The sequence below is a fragment of the Maylandia zebra genome, linkage group LG6 (assembly GCF_041146795.1).
Source record: "Maylandia zebra isolate NMK-2024a linkage group LG6, Mzebra_GT3a, whole genome shotgun sequence".
In the NCBI taxonomy this organism is placed as follows: domain Eukaryota; kingdom Metazoa; phylum Chordata; class Actinopteri; order Cichliformes; family Cichlidae; genus Maylandia; species Maylandia zebra.
In genome coordinates this window covers 10,259,484-10,273,645 of record NC_135172.1, presented here as the reverse complement: position 1 = coordinate 10,273,645, position 14,162 = coordinate 10,259,484, and the positions used below count along the sequence as shown (strand labels likewise).

At 38.9% G+C, this 14,162-nt stretch overlaps 1 protein-coding gene across 1 annotated transcript in view; it reads left to right on the top strand.

Moving 5' to 3' along the window:
• LOC101464297 (voltage-dependent T-type calcium channel subunit alpha-1I) overlaps positions 1-14,162 on the top strand; it is a 167,166-nt gene that overhangs the window by 121,211 nt on the left and 31,793 nt on the right. Inside the window, exons 24-28 of the mRNA XM_014411480.3 lie at positions 1,153-1,345; positions 3,324-3,475; positions 5,694-5,803; positions 9,504-9,637; positions 13,092-13,162. Of these exons, the coding sequence (XP_014266966.3) occupies positions 1,153-1,345; positions 3,324-3,475; positions 5,694-5,803; positions 9,504-9,637; positions 13,092-13,162 (660 nt within the window). The remainder of the gene's footprint in view (positions 1-1,152; positions 1,346-3,323; positions 3,476-5,693; positions 5,804-9,503; positions 9,638-13,091; positions 13,163-14,162) is intronic.

Genomic DNA, 14,162 nt, shown 5'->3' with positions numbered 1-14,162 from the left:
TCTTGTTACCTCCCGTATTGACTACTGCAATTCTCTTCTGCATGGTCTCCCCCAAAAATCCCTCCATAAGCTTCAACTGGTTCAGAACTCTGCTGCTCGCATTATCACCAGAACCCCCTCCTACCAGCACATCACCCCTGTTCTTCAGGAACTTCACTGGCTCCCTGTGAAATTCCGGATAATTTTCAAACTTCTTCTGCTCACCTTCAAGGCCATTCATAACCTCGCTCCTTCTTACCTTTCTGACCTGTTAACCACCACTTGTTCTGCCCGTTCACTTCGTTCTTCTTCTTCTATCCAGCTTACTGTACCTTCCTTCCGCCTCACCACCATGGGAAGCAGAGCTTTCAGCGGCTCTGCTCCCAGGCTGTGGAACTCTCTGCCCCCTGAAATAAGAAATATTGGTTCTCTCCCCCAGTTTAAATCCCAACTCAAAACTCATCTGTTCAAATCTGCATATTCACTGTGAATCCACTGTTTGTTCATTTTATCTTGTGCTTGTATTTTATTGTTCTTATTCTGCCATTGTTTTACTAAGTGTTTTATCCTATTGTAAAGTGTCCTTGGGTGACTTGAAAGGCGCTCATAAATAAAATTTATTATTATTATTATTATTAAAACGAGTTGAATAGATGTGTAACCCTAAACATTTAGAACAGTGTCAAACTTGTCCTGGAAGTGATTCTCAGCGATCACCATATTTCATGTACATACCAGCTAAAACAACCGGGCCGCTGGACATCAACAACTAACCTTTCCATTTTCAGATGTTAATCAGGTCACATAAAGCACATAGCAGGAAATAGTCTGTATTGAATACTGCTGTAAGCTTTATGTAGTGATTTAAGAAACTGTCTGGTGACACACAAGACCCCTACTTGATAAAGGTGACTGCACCAGATTATTAGCTGAGCGTTTTGCCCATCAACGCATCACACAAACTCAAAAGGAAAGAAAAAAGTCAGAAAAGTTTGAGTACATCTGTGAAAAGGGCTTTAAACTTTCCATTCATAGTATTTTTTTTTATTGAGATTAAAATGAGGCTGCTCAGAGGTGGCTGGAAGTAGGTACTTTGAGCTCACCCGTGGATTATTTATGTTTTCCTATTTTTGTCTACCTTTTTTTAATGTTACATTTCCCTGTGTCCTCTAGCCGATGATCAACAACAACCCATGGATGCTGCTCTACTTCATCTCCTTTTTGCTGATTGTCAGCTTCTTCGTCCTTAACATGTTTGTGGGTGTGGTCGTGGAGAACTTCCACAAATGTCGGCAGCACCAGGAGGTGGAGGAGGCCAGAAGACGTGAGGAGAAACGCCAGCGTCGCATGGAGAAGAAAAGGAGAAGTAAGATCCAGAGAACAGGAAGAAGCTGAAGGGTGAACGTGGGATACGCAGGAGTTGGGAGGGAGCTGAGTGCCTGAAGCACTGTAAAGATTGAGGGGAAAATAATTAATAAAGAAAAGCAGAAAGATGAGACGGAAAATTTAACGAAATAAAAAAGAAAGTAAAAAAGGACGGTTTTAAAAAATCAAGTCATGTTGAAAAAAAACATACATGGAAGGAGGAGGACTGATGAGATCCAAAAATCTATTGGGAGAGGAACAAAGACTGAGTGTACAGAAGAATAAAGAGAAAATCTAGCAAAGAGATGCAAACGGTATACAGTCTATTATATAAAAAATGCTCACCTCTTCTCTCATACTTCCAGTTTCAGAAATCTTATATACAGTATATGTTTAACTTAATAGATGCAATCTTTTAAAGTCTCCACTCCTTGGGTAAAATCCACGTGGCATATGCCCAAGACTTCTAATTTGATCTTTTATATTACACATGATAATATGACGTTGAATGAGTCATTTTTTCAACTCATTTAAAGCTACTTAACCTCTCTCACACATTTATCAAATTCTCTCTTTATATAAGCACAGAGTTTATCTCAGTGTCTGACTTTTCTTCAGCTGCTCTGAGCGTCATTATTCTTTCCCTCTTTTGGAATAAATTCACTACTGTGTAAAAGCCTTGAGTCGACTTTATTTCTCTATATTTTGTTAGGAAACTGGGAAATAGACATAGTGATTTAGCAAAATCATCTGCAAACATAGATGGAAATACATTATATGAGGCAAAAAAAGAGTTTGTGCAATTCTAACATGCTTGAAAGTCAATATTTGGTAGGACTGTCTTTATTCGTCCACAATGCCTAAACTTTCTTACGCAAGCCTTCTTGTACTTTCTTGTAGTAGACTTTAAAAACTTTTATTTGGTCTCAGGGCCTCAGAAGTCAAACCTAGGCTGTTGCCCCCTGACCATCCACACCAATTGCGCAAAACCGGTAGACCTTAAAATGGTCCCACACTGCTTTAATAATGTTGGGGTCTGGGCTCTGAGGAGGCCAATCCATGACTGATAGTGTTCTATTTTTTTCTTTCTATCCAGCATTATAGCAGTATGTTTGGCACCACTTCCTGAAAATTTAAGCCATTGGTAAACAGGAACCTTCCAGATAGCATTGCGTGGTGGAACAACGTATATACTGACAACAACAATTTGAACCAAAGGTTTCAAATTTGGATTCTTCACTCTAGAAGAGCTGTTGCCACTTATTTGTGTTCCAGTTCTTGTGTAATTTAGCATGCCTCAGACATTTTCTCCCCGTTTCCCCTCCTTAAAAGTAACTTCTTGACAGCCAGTCCACCATTGAGACCATTTCTGATGGGACTTTGGTAACTTTGGCAAGTAGATCTTAGGTCTTGTGTCAGGTCTTGGCTGGATTGGATCAAATTAATGTTTTTCTGACAGGTTGCTTGTAACAAAGTTTCTAAAGGTACATTTTAAAATGGGTTCTCAGTTTATGTTATATGTAGATGCAATATTCCGCAGTCTTTGAGGTAGGTGTCTGTTTTATGCTTGAATCATTTATAGGTCAGCGTTAAGCGGCTCGACAAAAAGAAAAAAAACCCCAAAACTAGTACTGTACTATAAATGAGTGAAAAAGCAGCCAATGTCCAAATAAAAGATCCTCAGCCTGAAGAAAGCCTCATAACCACTTACAAATATAGCCTAGATTCTTGGAAGCAAAGTATGAAGAAGGCGTAACTCAAGACTGAGTGTACAGCTTTTATTCACTGTTTGTTTAATGAAAAATGTTTGTCTGTATATTTTCTTTTTTGGTATTTTGTCATTTTTTGGTCATTTGTTTTATTCTACATTTTTCTAATTTGTCTTTCACTCCCATTTTGTTTTCCTTCTGTCATTTTTCCTTCTCATTCATTGACCCTAAACCCTAATTGTCTTATTTTTTTTTTCTTCCTCTATCCAGAGGCACAGAAGCTGCCCTACTATGCATCCTATGGTCCTACACGCCTGGCTATCCATGCTCTGTGCACCAGCCACTACCTGGACCTTGTCATCACCTTCATTATCTGCATTAATGTCATCACCATGTCTCTGGAGCACTACGACCAACCACAGGTGACAGCCTTGCTTGAGGAGGATAGAGCGATGTTTTGAACAAATCTGCTGTTTCTTTCTCAGTCTCATCAAAAGCTTCTGAGTAGGTGTTGATGGTTAAAAGTTGCCATTTCCTGAGGGAAGTGGCCAGCCCGCTGCTCTGAATCAGCAATAAATACTGCCAAAAACTAAAGCATATCTTGAAGTGCTGGAATATAAAAAAAGTAAGAAAAGGCTCTTCACGTGTTAAATGGATGGTAACAGTTGACTTTTTTATGCCATGTTCTTGCTACCCTAATGAAATAGCATAATCAAATGGTTTAACATATGATCACTAAGGAGGAAATGAAACTACCAGAGCAACCCACTCAAATCAGTCAGGATCTTTCCCTGTGGTGTTGCCCCCACTGTTTCCTCTCACATTTCTGACCTGTGGCATGTAGGCTGTATACGACTTGTCGTGGTGTTCGGTCTCAGTGTTGAGCTGAAAATGTTCTTATCTTGAGAGACAATTGTGGCAAACATATAAGGTATTAGCCACTTACATAGCTGTACACAGACAGCCCACGGAGCTCATTATTTTCAGTTGACTGTGTGAATTGCCATTGACATCCAAAGGCTATCGCCCACACATGCGAGGCTATCGTCAAAGAACTGCAGGGTTTATGGCTACATAACACTTGACTGAAGCCCTCTGGGAATAAAGGAAAGAAATGTAGCTGAAATGGTATTATAAAGGCTGCTTAAAGTGGAAAAGTTAAAAACACTGGCCTTTGACTTAACTCGTTTAACAATGAAAATAATTACATTTTTGTCTTCAGAGCAGAACTGCTGTAAAAATGAATGGTTTTGTAAGAGCTTTAACAGTAAAGTAACCTGACAAAAACACATTTTGAAAAAGATCTATATTATAAAATAAGTTATAACGGTTATTTTTTTCCTTTATCTGAACCTGAACAAACAAAATTGTTCCTAGTCCTATAAAGCTATGGACAGTTAGTTTTGCCTGGTATAAAAACAGAAAACAGGGAAGAAACTCCCCAGCCACTTTTTCATCATCCAGGTCATCATAGTCTAAGGAGCTTGCAAAGAAAGGTCTCGACTTCTTTAAGTTTCTTGAAGACATTTCACCTCTCATCCGAGAAGCTGTACAGTGTAGCGACCCTCTTTGGGGACAGTCCCATAGGGCTTAAAATCTGTGACTCTCCACCAGTTGCTCTTAAAACTGAAGAAGCTTCTCAGATGAGAAGAAATTTCAAGAAATCCAGACACTTTTCTTTCCAAGTTCCTTAGACATCCTAAAATGCTTAACCTTATAGATTAACACGACTAATTCTGGAAATCCTTCAGGTATTTTCTGGTCTTGATTATCTGTGTGTTTTAAGCTGTGATTTTGTAGCACTGTGGCGACCAGAGAGGGTAGATGGCCAATAGCATTCGCTGATTTCAAATGACTTATGGGTAAAAAAAATAAATAAAGGAGGTTCTGAATTAAACTTCTCTCAACTTCAACGCAATTGATTGAAGCAACCACCAATGAGAGGACAGGAAATCATCTGCCCTGAAAATACGTTACCTAGACAACCAGAAACATCCTCTAGCAACCAATTGTCAGCATGAAGGCATGCACAATGACCAACTCACTCTCTGTTTGGTCTCAGCTTCAAAACTAGTACTAAAAGTATTTTACCATAAGTCAAAAATCTACAAAGATCATTTAAAATAGCATCGTTATGCAGTTAAAGTCCAAACATCTGTTTGAAAATGGCAAATTTCTACTACCTCTCAACACACGCTTTGTTAATATGTAATTAGACTTGTTGTGGATAATCTGGTTTAATTATGTGCACTGAACATTACAAATGTTTGACTTGTGTAGCCCTTTTTTTGTCTGACTCATTAATACCAGCGTAGTAGAAAAAATGCTCTCTGTTTCTCCCTAGAGTGTGACATAATTTAGCTGTCTGTCTCAATTAAGCTCTCCTCTATTAAAAGAAATTTGTTGGCAAGTGCAAATGTTGCTGACTCTGGCAAAACGGATTCACTGAACAACAATTCTCATAACTTGCTGTGTTATTTGCTTCATTCTTCAGTGAACTGATAAAAAGACCATTTTACTGGCGTGAAAAAAGATAACAAATGTGCTTGTAATAGGTCACGGGAGAGGTGATATTAACTGTCTGCTGTTGTTGTCTCAGTTCTAACCTCTCTGTCCATCTTTCACCTCTCTTACTCCCAGTCTCTGGAGACTGCATTAAAGTACTGCAACTACTTCTTCACGTCCACGTTCGTGATCGAGGCCTCTCTCAAACTGGTAGCTTTTGGCTTTCGGCGCTTCTTCAAGGACAGGTACAGTCCCGGCTGCACTAAATCTTTGAAGCATGCAAAACTGATAAAATCCGTTATGTTATACTATAGCACCAGCAGCAAGTTAATCCTTGTACAGTCCATATTCTGGTATTATATACCACGGCCTTATCTCTTATATTTCTTCCTAATAGAGACGCAGCTGCTTGCTGTGGCCAGCTAAGCTCTGAGAGACGACAGGAAAAAAATACAAGATCACAGATTCAAGGGCAAAACTTACACACGCAGATTACTTTGTGATTATGTCTTCCAGCACTCCTATACCTTCTTATAAATTGAATCATCTATTAAATGTACATAGAACCAGATTTGTCGTTAGTGAAAGCCGCCGTGTTCCCCCACCATGTTTGACTACAGTGGCCGTGATGGACATCTCCCTGTCAACTAATTGTGTTTTACGTATTTGCCTAGAGACCGACTATATATGTAAAACACCAAAGGGGAAGGAGAAGTTATAGGTGTTTGCATGCGATGGAGCGACATTTTAATTTGTGTCTGCAACTTCCGACTCAAGATATGAAGCATCATACCTATGTTTTATCTGCAGAGGAACTAACACGTGAAGGAAAGAGACAACGTTACCAGCAACTTCATCAAATATCATCCTCTTCCTCCTCTCAAGTCAGACAAACATGCTTATTTATTCCCAATATTGTTGCAGTCAGTTATTGTCTGCAAATTAGATATGCAACACTCCTGTCTCCGTACAGCTACCAGCTGTTGTTAGTGTCCTAAAAATTACGCTTTCTCTCTGACATACATTTTCATTACGTTCTCGCATCATATTTATTCACGTAAGTGTCTCAAGAGTTCAACAAGTCAGACAGTTTCACCAACACCTGCTAATAGCAGCTAACCCTGTTAAGTCTAATTGTTGAATGTTGTCATTGGGCTTCTTAAATTTGTAAGTCTGAGTTCAATCTATAGGATCAAGACATCCCTTTGATCCTGACCACCTCTCCAGCCACTCTGTGCTGGGGGAGGATTTATTGTACATACATCCTATCTGCAAGATCTGTTTTTTCTGTTGTAAGCTTCCTGCTTTTATGACCCTTTTGGTCAGCAGGAGGTCACACACACGCACACACACACACATTCTTGCACATGCATATACGTGCTTACACATACACACACACACACACAGTGCCTTGTCTTAGAACCACTGGGGGTTTTACAGAGGGAGGTGCTCGTGCTGTGACGTGTATTGTAACAGTTTGTCAATAAATAGCTGCGAGGGAAGCTGCTCTTGGGGGGATTTTGGGCATGAGACAGGTTAGGAGCGTGAGCTCCAAGAGCTGGTTCTTGACCAAAAACTTTCCTCGTTAGCGAGTGAAAAACCGGTTGTAGATGTTCTGTTATGTCTTGATGTCTTCATGATGAATAAGTCTCTAAACTAGCGGGGCTTGTGGAAACACAGACCCAACAAACCCCAGCTAACAGTGGCTAACAGAAGCAGAAACACACAGAAACGTTCTGCATATCCTCAGGAACTCACCTCAGTATGTCTGTCATTGGCCACAAGTCGGCTTCTTTGACTCATTGACTCAGATCAGACTCCTTTCACAAAGTTTTACAGCCTCTTCCAGAGTAAATAGACGTGGACGTTTCTCACCCTGCATTGACAGCTGAGGTAAACGGTGGACTCACAGCACTCTACTGAAACTCTGGGGAGAATCAGGTCCAAACAGTTGCAGAAACATGCCAGCTGTGGTCATTATGAGTACAAATTGAATGTTTTTGCTCTCACAAAAACATGTTTTTCCTACAGGAATATACACTTGAATTTGGAACACAGAACTCAGTTTACTGCTATCTACTGACATCTAGTAGTGGAAATTTTATACATTGTACCTTTAAGAAAGATTGTTTATGTTTGGCGCTAACTTTTGCCAGAAATTGTCAATCCACAAAAAAACAGCCTACAGTGAATGAAAATAGGGACTGTAACAGGTATCATACAAAGAGCATAATATGCAATCTCAAAAAAGGTGAAGAAGACCATTTTTAGAGAATGCTTGCTTTATTATTCCACACGTTTCAAGTTCTGCACTTCTGTTCAGGTTGTTTATTTTCTCTTCAGGCTTTTGTGCCTAATTAGAACCACAAAGAGCTAAATCCTGCTTTAGATATCATTGGCAGGTATTTCCTGTGTGAGAATGCAGTGTCGGTGAGCCTGCTAGTATATTAACAGCATACACTATGAAGTTGCTAAGAGACCTGGTTAGATCTATGGACAGATGGATGGTGACAAAAATGTGTTGTTTAAATATAACCAACCGACTATGCCAGCACTGTGTAAAGAGAATAAGATCCAAGCCCCTTTTACACAAGTTTTTGATGATGTCATCGGTCAATTATATGGTGAATGTTTAATTTAAAAACACGATCCAACTGTGCAGGTGCAGAAAGTCTTGAATTTTTAACTCATTTCCATATCTTCACCCAGCATCATAGCAATCCTGCAGGGCTCTTCTCTCAGTTACGTATACAAGACCGTGGAGCAGCTGTGAGAGTGTTGGCGAATATTATTCGACCCTACTATGTAGATTTATTATTGCTGCTTCCGATCCATTTCAAGAACTGTGCTGGAGAAAATTGCTATTGGTTATTTCTGCCCCTCTTGCTTTCAAAATTACTTCTTCCGACCTATTTGAATGTCCATCTTTCTATGTGTCTCAGTTTTAGTTAGTCACGGTATTTCTTCTAGTGTGCATTACATTTCATGGCTCTCTTTCTCTATGTCCTTCCTCTCTCTTCTTTTGCAGCACCTTTGTCTTTTTCTGTCTTCACCCTTGTGTGTCTTTTTGGAAACCCCTGGGTTTATTAGGCAACCCTGTTTTGAGTGTGTTTACACTGTGTGAGTCTGTCTGTGTGCCGCTTCTTGTTGTTCCGGCACTAAGATATTGTCTAGCGTGAAACGCAGTGGGGAAACATTCCCCCGGGCAATAATTTTGCTGTAACCCGAGTGAAAAGTGAAGGAAACGTTGCTACATTTAAAAAAAAATAAGGGGGGAATGTATATTTAAGGAAGTGCACATGTCATTTAAAGTAAGAAAGGTCAGGTCTCTTTCATATATAAGGGTTTTAAAGGTTCTTTCATAATATAGCTACTCAACAACAATATAACTGAAGAATGTCCTCTTTATGTTTGTTGTCTGATGAGATTATGCGATGCTTGTTTCAGAATTAGCATTACAATATGAAGTTTGCATCAAAACTTTGACAAAAATATCAAAATCCACATTATTTATTTAACTTTACATTCATGAATTCTCCCACATGAGCCATTTAGTAACTCTTTTTTGACCAATAAAATGACAACAGGCTACATAAATCACTCAGCAGATATTGTTTCTTTGTCCAAGTTTGCATTGTATTCAAACTCTTATCCTACTATTATTATAAATATTCATAGCTGGAGCAGGCCTTAGGGTAATGGTGAGCTGTTACCAATTCTTCTGCCAAGTCAGTTGTGCGAGAGTAAGGCCAATTATGCACAAATGTGATGTAGAACATTAATATTCATTGGGAAATTAACATGACACCGACCATGATGTGTGCAGTCATGAAATCCTGAGCAATTCATCCTCGTTCTCCTTTTTTTAAGACTCACATTATATTCCGTCGGGTTCGGTATTTTTCCGGTATGTTGAAAAGTCGCTGTGCGTGTCTGTGTGTGTAGGTGGAACCAGTTGGATTTGGCCATTGTGCTGTTGTCAGTGATGGGCATCACCCTGGAAGAGATTGAGATCAATGCCTCGCTCCCCATCAACCCCACCATCATCAGGATCATGAGGGTGCTCAGGATAGCACGAGGTATACCACAACCCACAGAGGCACACGTCCTTAACCTGCCCATGGTGTTTTCTTATGCCTCAAACTTCATCTTACATTACTTCTTTTATTATTTTATATTTTTATACATGTGCTTGTCCCTTACCCGTTTCCTAATTTACCATTTTTCCAGAGAAAATTAGTCAGAGGTTTTGTGTGTTTTGCTTCTGTTTCAGTTTTCTGTAGCTGTTGTTTGAGCTATAGTGTGCCCAGCTGTTCTTTAATATCACCCAGCAGTCGAGATAAATTAAAAGTCATGTATATTTCCACATCGCTAATTTCAATTTAGTTCTCACAAAATGATTGTGTTCATTATTTTTGTAAATGAAGCTTTTGAAAATGAAATCAGAGGAGCCTAACAGAAGCTTAGCAGGTGTAATCTCTCATGTCCTGGAAGCTTTTTATGTTAAATATTACAGACATGTTCATTTTTGTTTGATTTAACTTGTGGAAGTGATGAATGTTTCTTTATGTGTTTAATTCAATCTATGAAACAGCATTTAGGGAGCCTTCAAACCTACCGCTGAACGAAGACACATGGATAACGATGACTAGTTGTGTTGACTGCTTAAGAATTTTAGACTGGCCTACTGACTGACTGAGTAACTTGAAAAAGAGGCTCACTGAGGTTGATATCAGTATCCAGATATCACTGAGATTTGCTCTTGTTTTTAACTTGACTCTCATTTTGCATCTGTGCTCTAATAAATCTGGGGAAATTGAAGGACCAGTTCTTTGGGCTGTCCTCTTAACTTCACACTGTGGGGGATAAAGGCTAATTACATCAATCTCACTTAATCCTCGCCCTCTCTTACCATCACCCTCTGCCCTCCATAATTCTGTTCAGGGACCTCTGAGTGGACCCATGGGTAATATGCTAACTAAACAGCAGCCAGTGGTAATTAAGAAGCAAGTGGGGTATTTGATGATGAGTGTGAGGGCTACTGGTGACTTTTAGTCTTTCTTCTCTTAACATTTTTGCCACTGTGTATGAATGTTAACTAATTTGTAACTGTGAGAGAGAATATTAAAATGTTCCACAGTCGTTTCATACAAGTGGATTAATTCCAACTCGCTAGTGGGATAATACAATAGAATATTCATCCGACTGTTTTGTTGTATGTTGGCAGTTATTGTTAGTTTTTCTCTAAAAGTGTCCAGTACAATGTAATGTTACAGCAACATTAAAAGAAAAATATTATTGTTCATTTTGAGATTAAACTCTCAGAGTAAATTCAGAATGTGGAGATGAAATTTGTCGTTTCAAGTCAAATAACTGCCACAGCGTTTATGCCGTCTACTAAATGCCTGTGTAGAAACAGCATGATCAGCTGTCTTTTTGTGTCTTGTTGTAAATCATAGTGTGACCATTAGTAATCTGCCCATTGATGTTTCATTTCATTGTTTCATTTTGCGCAAATCTGGCCAAATTTCTGTGGTCTTTCCTACTGACTATATGCATCTTTCTGTCCTTATATTTGTCACCACACAGTGTTTATGTGCTAAAAAAGAAAGAATTTATTTGTACTAAAAGCAATTCTAAAGTACGATTTAACTAACCCATCTAATAAAACATTGTAATGATTTTCAAATTGTTACTTTGACTTTATTCTCAAAATGAATAATAACATGTTTTTTTTCTTAATGTGGCCCTAATACTCCTTCAAAGTCCAAGGACTGCATTTGAACAAATAAAATCTCATTTAATGTTTTTAGCATGACCCAGTATAATAATAATCTACCCCACAATATAATGACCGTGCTTGTGAATTATTAGCTGGCAGGGATGCTAGCTTTTCCCTTGAACTAATGGTGTAAGCCTTAGTTTTTCAGTGTTATAAACTCTTTGTAGGCTTGACATTTTTAATGAACCAGATGGACACATTCAAAACAGTCAGTGAACAAACAGCTCTACCAGCTAGACTTTGAGTGTAAGTATTGCCTAGCTGCTACTCCAAAATAGTCAACAGGTATATAGAAATGAGAACGCTATTATTTGTGTTCATTTTATATTTTGTATAAAAATAAAACCCAGAGAAGTGAAAAAAGAAAGATGACAAATGCAACCATTAATTTGGAAGTGTAGCACATTTAGCCTCAGAAGCAGCTGTCTCCCAGAGAAACTTTTTCCTATAACTTGGAAAACAAACAAAAACAAATACTGGAAATAAAATACTGTTACTATGCAAATATGCTCAAATTTATATATACTTTAAAAACTATATAAATTACATGTTTTTTACAATACTCAGTTTTTAGCTAAGTATTTACTGTTGTCTGATTCTTAGCTAACTGTGGACGAGCTGCAGTGAAGACAGGGGAAACCAGTCTGTCTGATCCACGTTCAGACTCATTAAATTCCCTTTCTGCCTTACTCTGATGCTGGACTTGAAGTTCAGCAGGTTGTTTCAACCACGCCTATCAGCCTAAACACTTAAAGTTGCCAACATGTGGTTGGTTGATTAGATATTTATGCTAGCAAGCAGTTGAACTGTTGTCCCGAACAAAGTGACCAATGAGGATATATAGTGTTACTGAGCAGTCATAATATCAACCACAGAACTATAATTTATATCCTACAGATACCAAATTAGATGTAATATGAAACCTGACATTGAAATAATGTACAGCCATGCTTTTTTACGAACTGTAGCATTGCTGAGGCTAATTTCCAACCAGGTGCCAAAACAATCATCATATGTCATAGTTCATTAGACAGAAGTCCTCCTTCAGAACTGTAGATATTTAATTGCAGTACCAGATCTTACAGGACAAAGTCCCAGCGGTCAAAATATAGTCAAAGTTATTAAAATGATTGGCAAACAGCATTTTTTTTAAAAAGTCGCTGTGATCGAGCATTAAAGACTCTAAAATGTTTTCAGCAAATAAAGGCAGCAACTGCCTGTAAGTAAAGCTGTTGGCTGTATGTTTTGGTGAAAAGGTTATTAAGAGTTGTTCTCTTCGTGGGCTGTAACCACTGCTTTCACCCTCTCTTTGTCACGCACTGTGTATCTTCACTAAGAACTGTGAAGAGCAGCCCATCTCCCAGGAGGTTATATTGTTCCTTGCTGTTCTCTGTGAGAATACTCTCATGTTTTCCTCTGGCTCCAGTAATTACCGAGTTCCTCCAGAAATTGGACATCTGGGAATTGTCGAAGGTCGCTTATGATGAGCTGGGAAACCTGTTCCATGTATTGATCGTTTACTGTCTCTCTTTCTCTCTCTGCCCACACCTTATGTATCTATCTTGACTTTTCTCCTCCATCCCTCTGGTGTCTTTAGTCTTTCTGTCTTTGGTATTACTTCTCTTCACTCTGTAGGTGTTGTTGGTTGTTTATCACCCCAACACGTAGGTCAAGTGTCACGTACAGACACAGACTTATGCAGTTTTACCCATGGCTATAGTTTTCTCTGACCCTGTGTGATCTCTCTTCAGTGTTGAAGTTGTTGAAAATGGCAACGGGGATGAGAGCTCTTCTTGACACCGTGGTCCAAGCTCTGCCTCAGGTATGAGTCATCACACACACACACACACACACACACACACACACACACACACACACACACACACACACACACACACCCCAGAGCTTATCTCAAGAGCACCCAGGAGTTAATTAACATTTGTGAAATGATAAATGACCAGAGTCGATAAACGCTCTCTGAGAATAAGAACTTTTAAAAAGTCAGGTTATTAGAAAAATTTTTGCCCTTAATCTTATGACACTTGGTAAATTTCCATGGCTGCTCTAATTTATTCAGGAATTTAAAAAAAAACACCGACACACACTCGCAGCAATAAGTTAAGATTTCTTTTTTTTTTTCATTCTTACCACCGTTAATGGGAACAGAGCAGCAAATGTGCTCTGCTCCCCTGTTGCACTGAAAGACTCTTGGTCTCAAGCCTTTGCTGATATTAATGGATGGTTTTGTGGAATCTGAGGGGACACAGAGACACTGTAGATCGACTATTTTAGCTGGGGATGTTTAATAACTTATTAGGAGTTCAGTAATGTTGAGATATTTTACCAGCACGTACTCCAGTCACACTCTGCTCTTTTGGGACTCAACACAGGTTTATAATTTTGCTTCTGTACACCACCACAGTCAGTTCAAACTGAAATGATCTACATTTGCTTGAAGTGCAGACTTTAAGCTTTAATTCATGGCGTTTAACAAAACTACTTAACCCTGCAGGAATTACAGCAGGTTTTATACCCACACTCTCCCATTTTCAGAGGCTCAAACGTAAATGGACAAAGTCACTTTAGATTTATGGATTATTATTATTTTTTGTCCTTTTTTGATCCTTTGGATCTTGGCTTTAATATCTCATTTTTCTGTCATGACAATTCTTGGGTTGCTTTTGCTTTCACCTCTTACCCATGTGCACTGCAAAGAGCCATAAAGTCAGCTCTGCTGAAGCTGAGCAGAGGGCGTAGCCCATCAGCTATCACTTCTATCATGAGCTGTTTTACTCCTTCCACATAATTTTCTTTTCCAATCA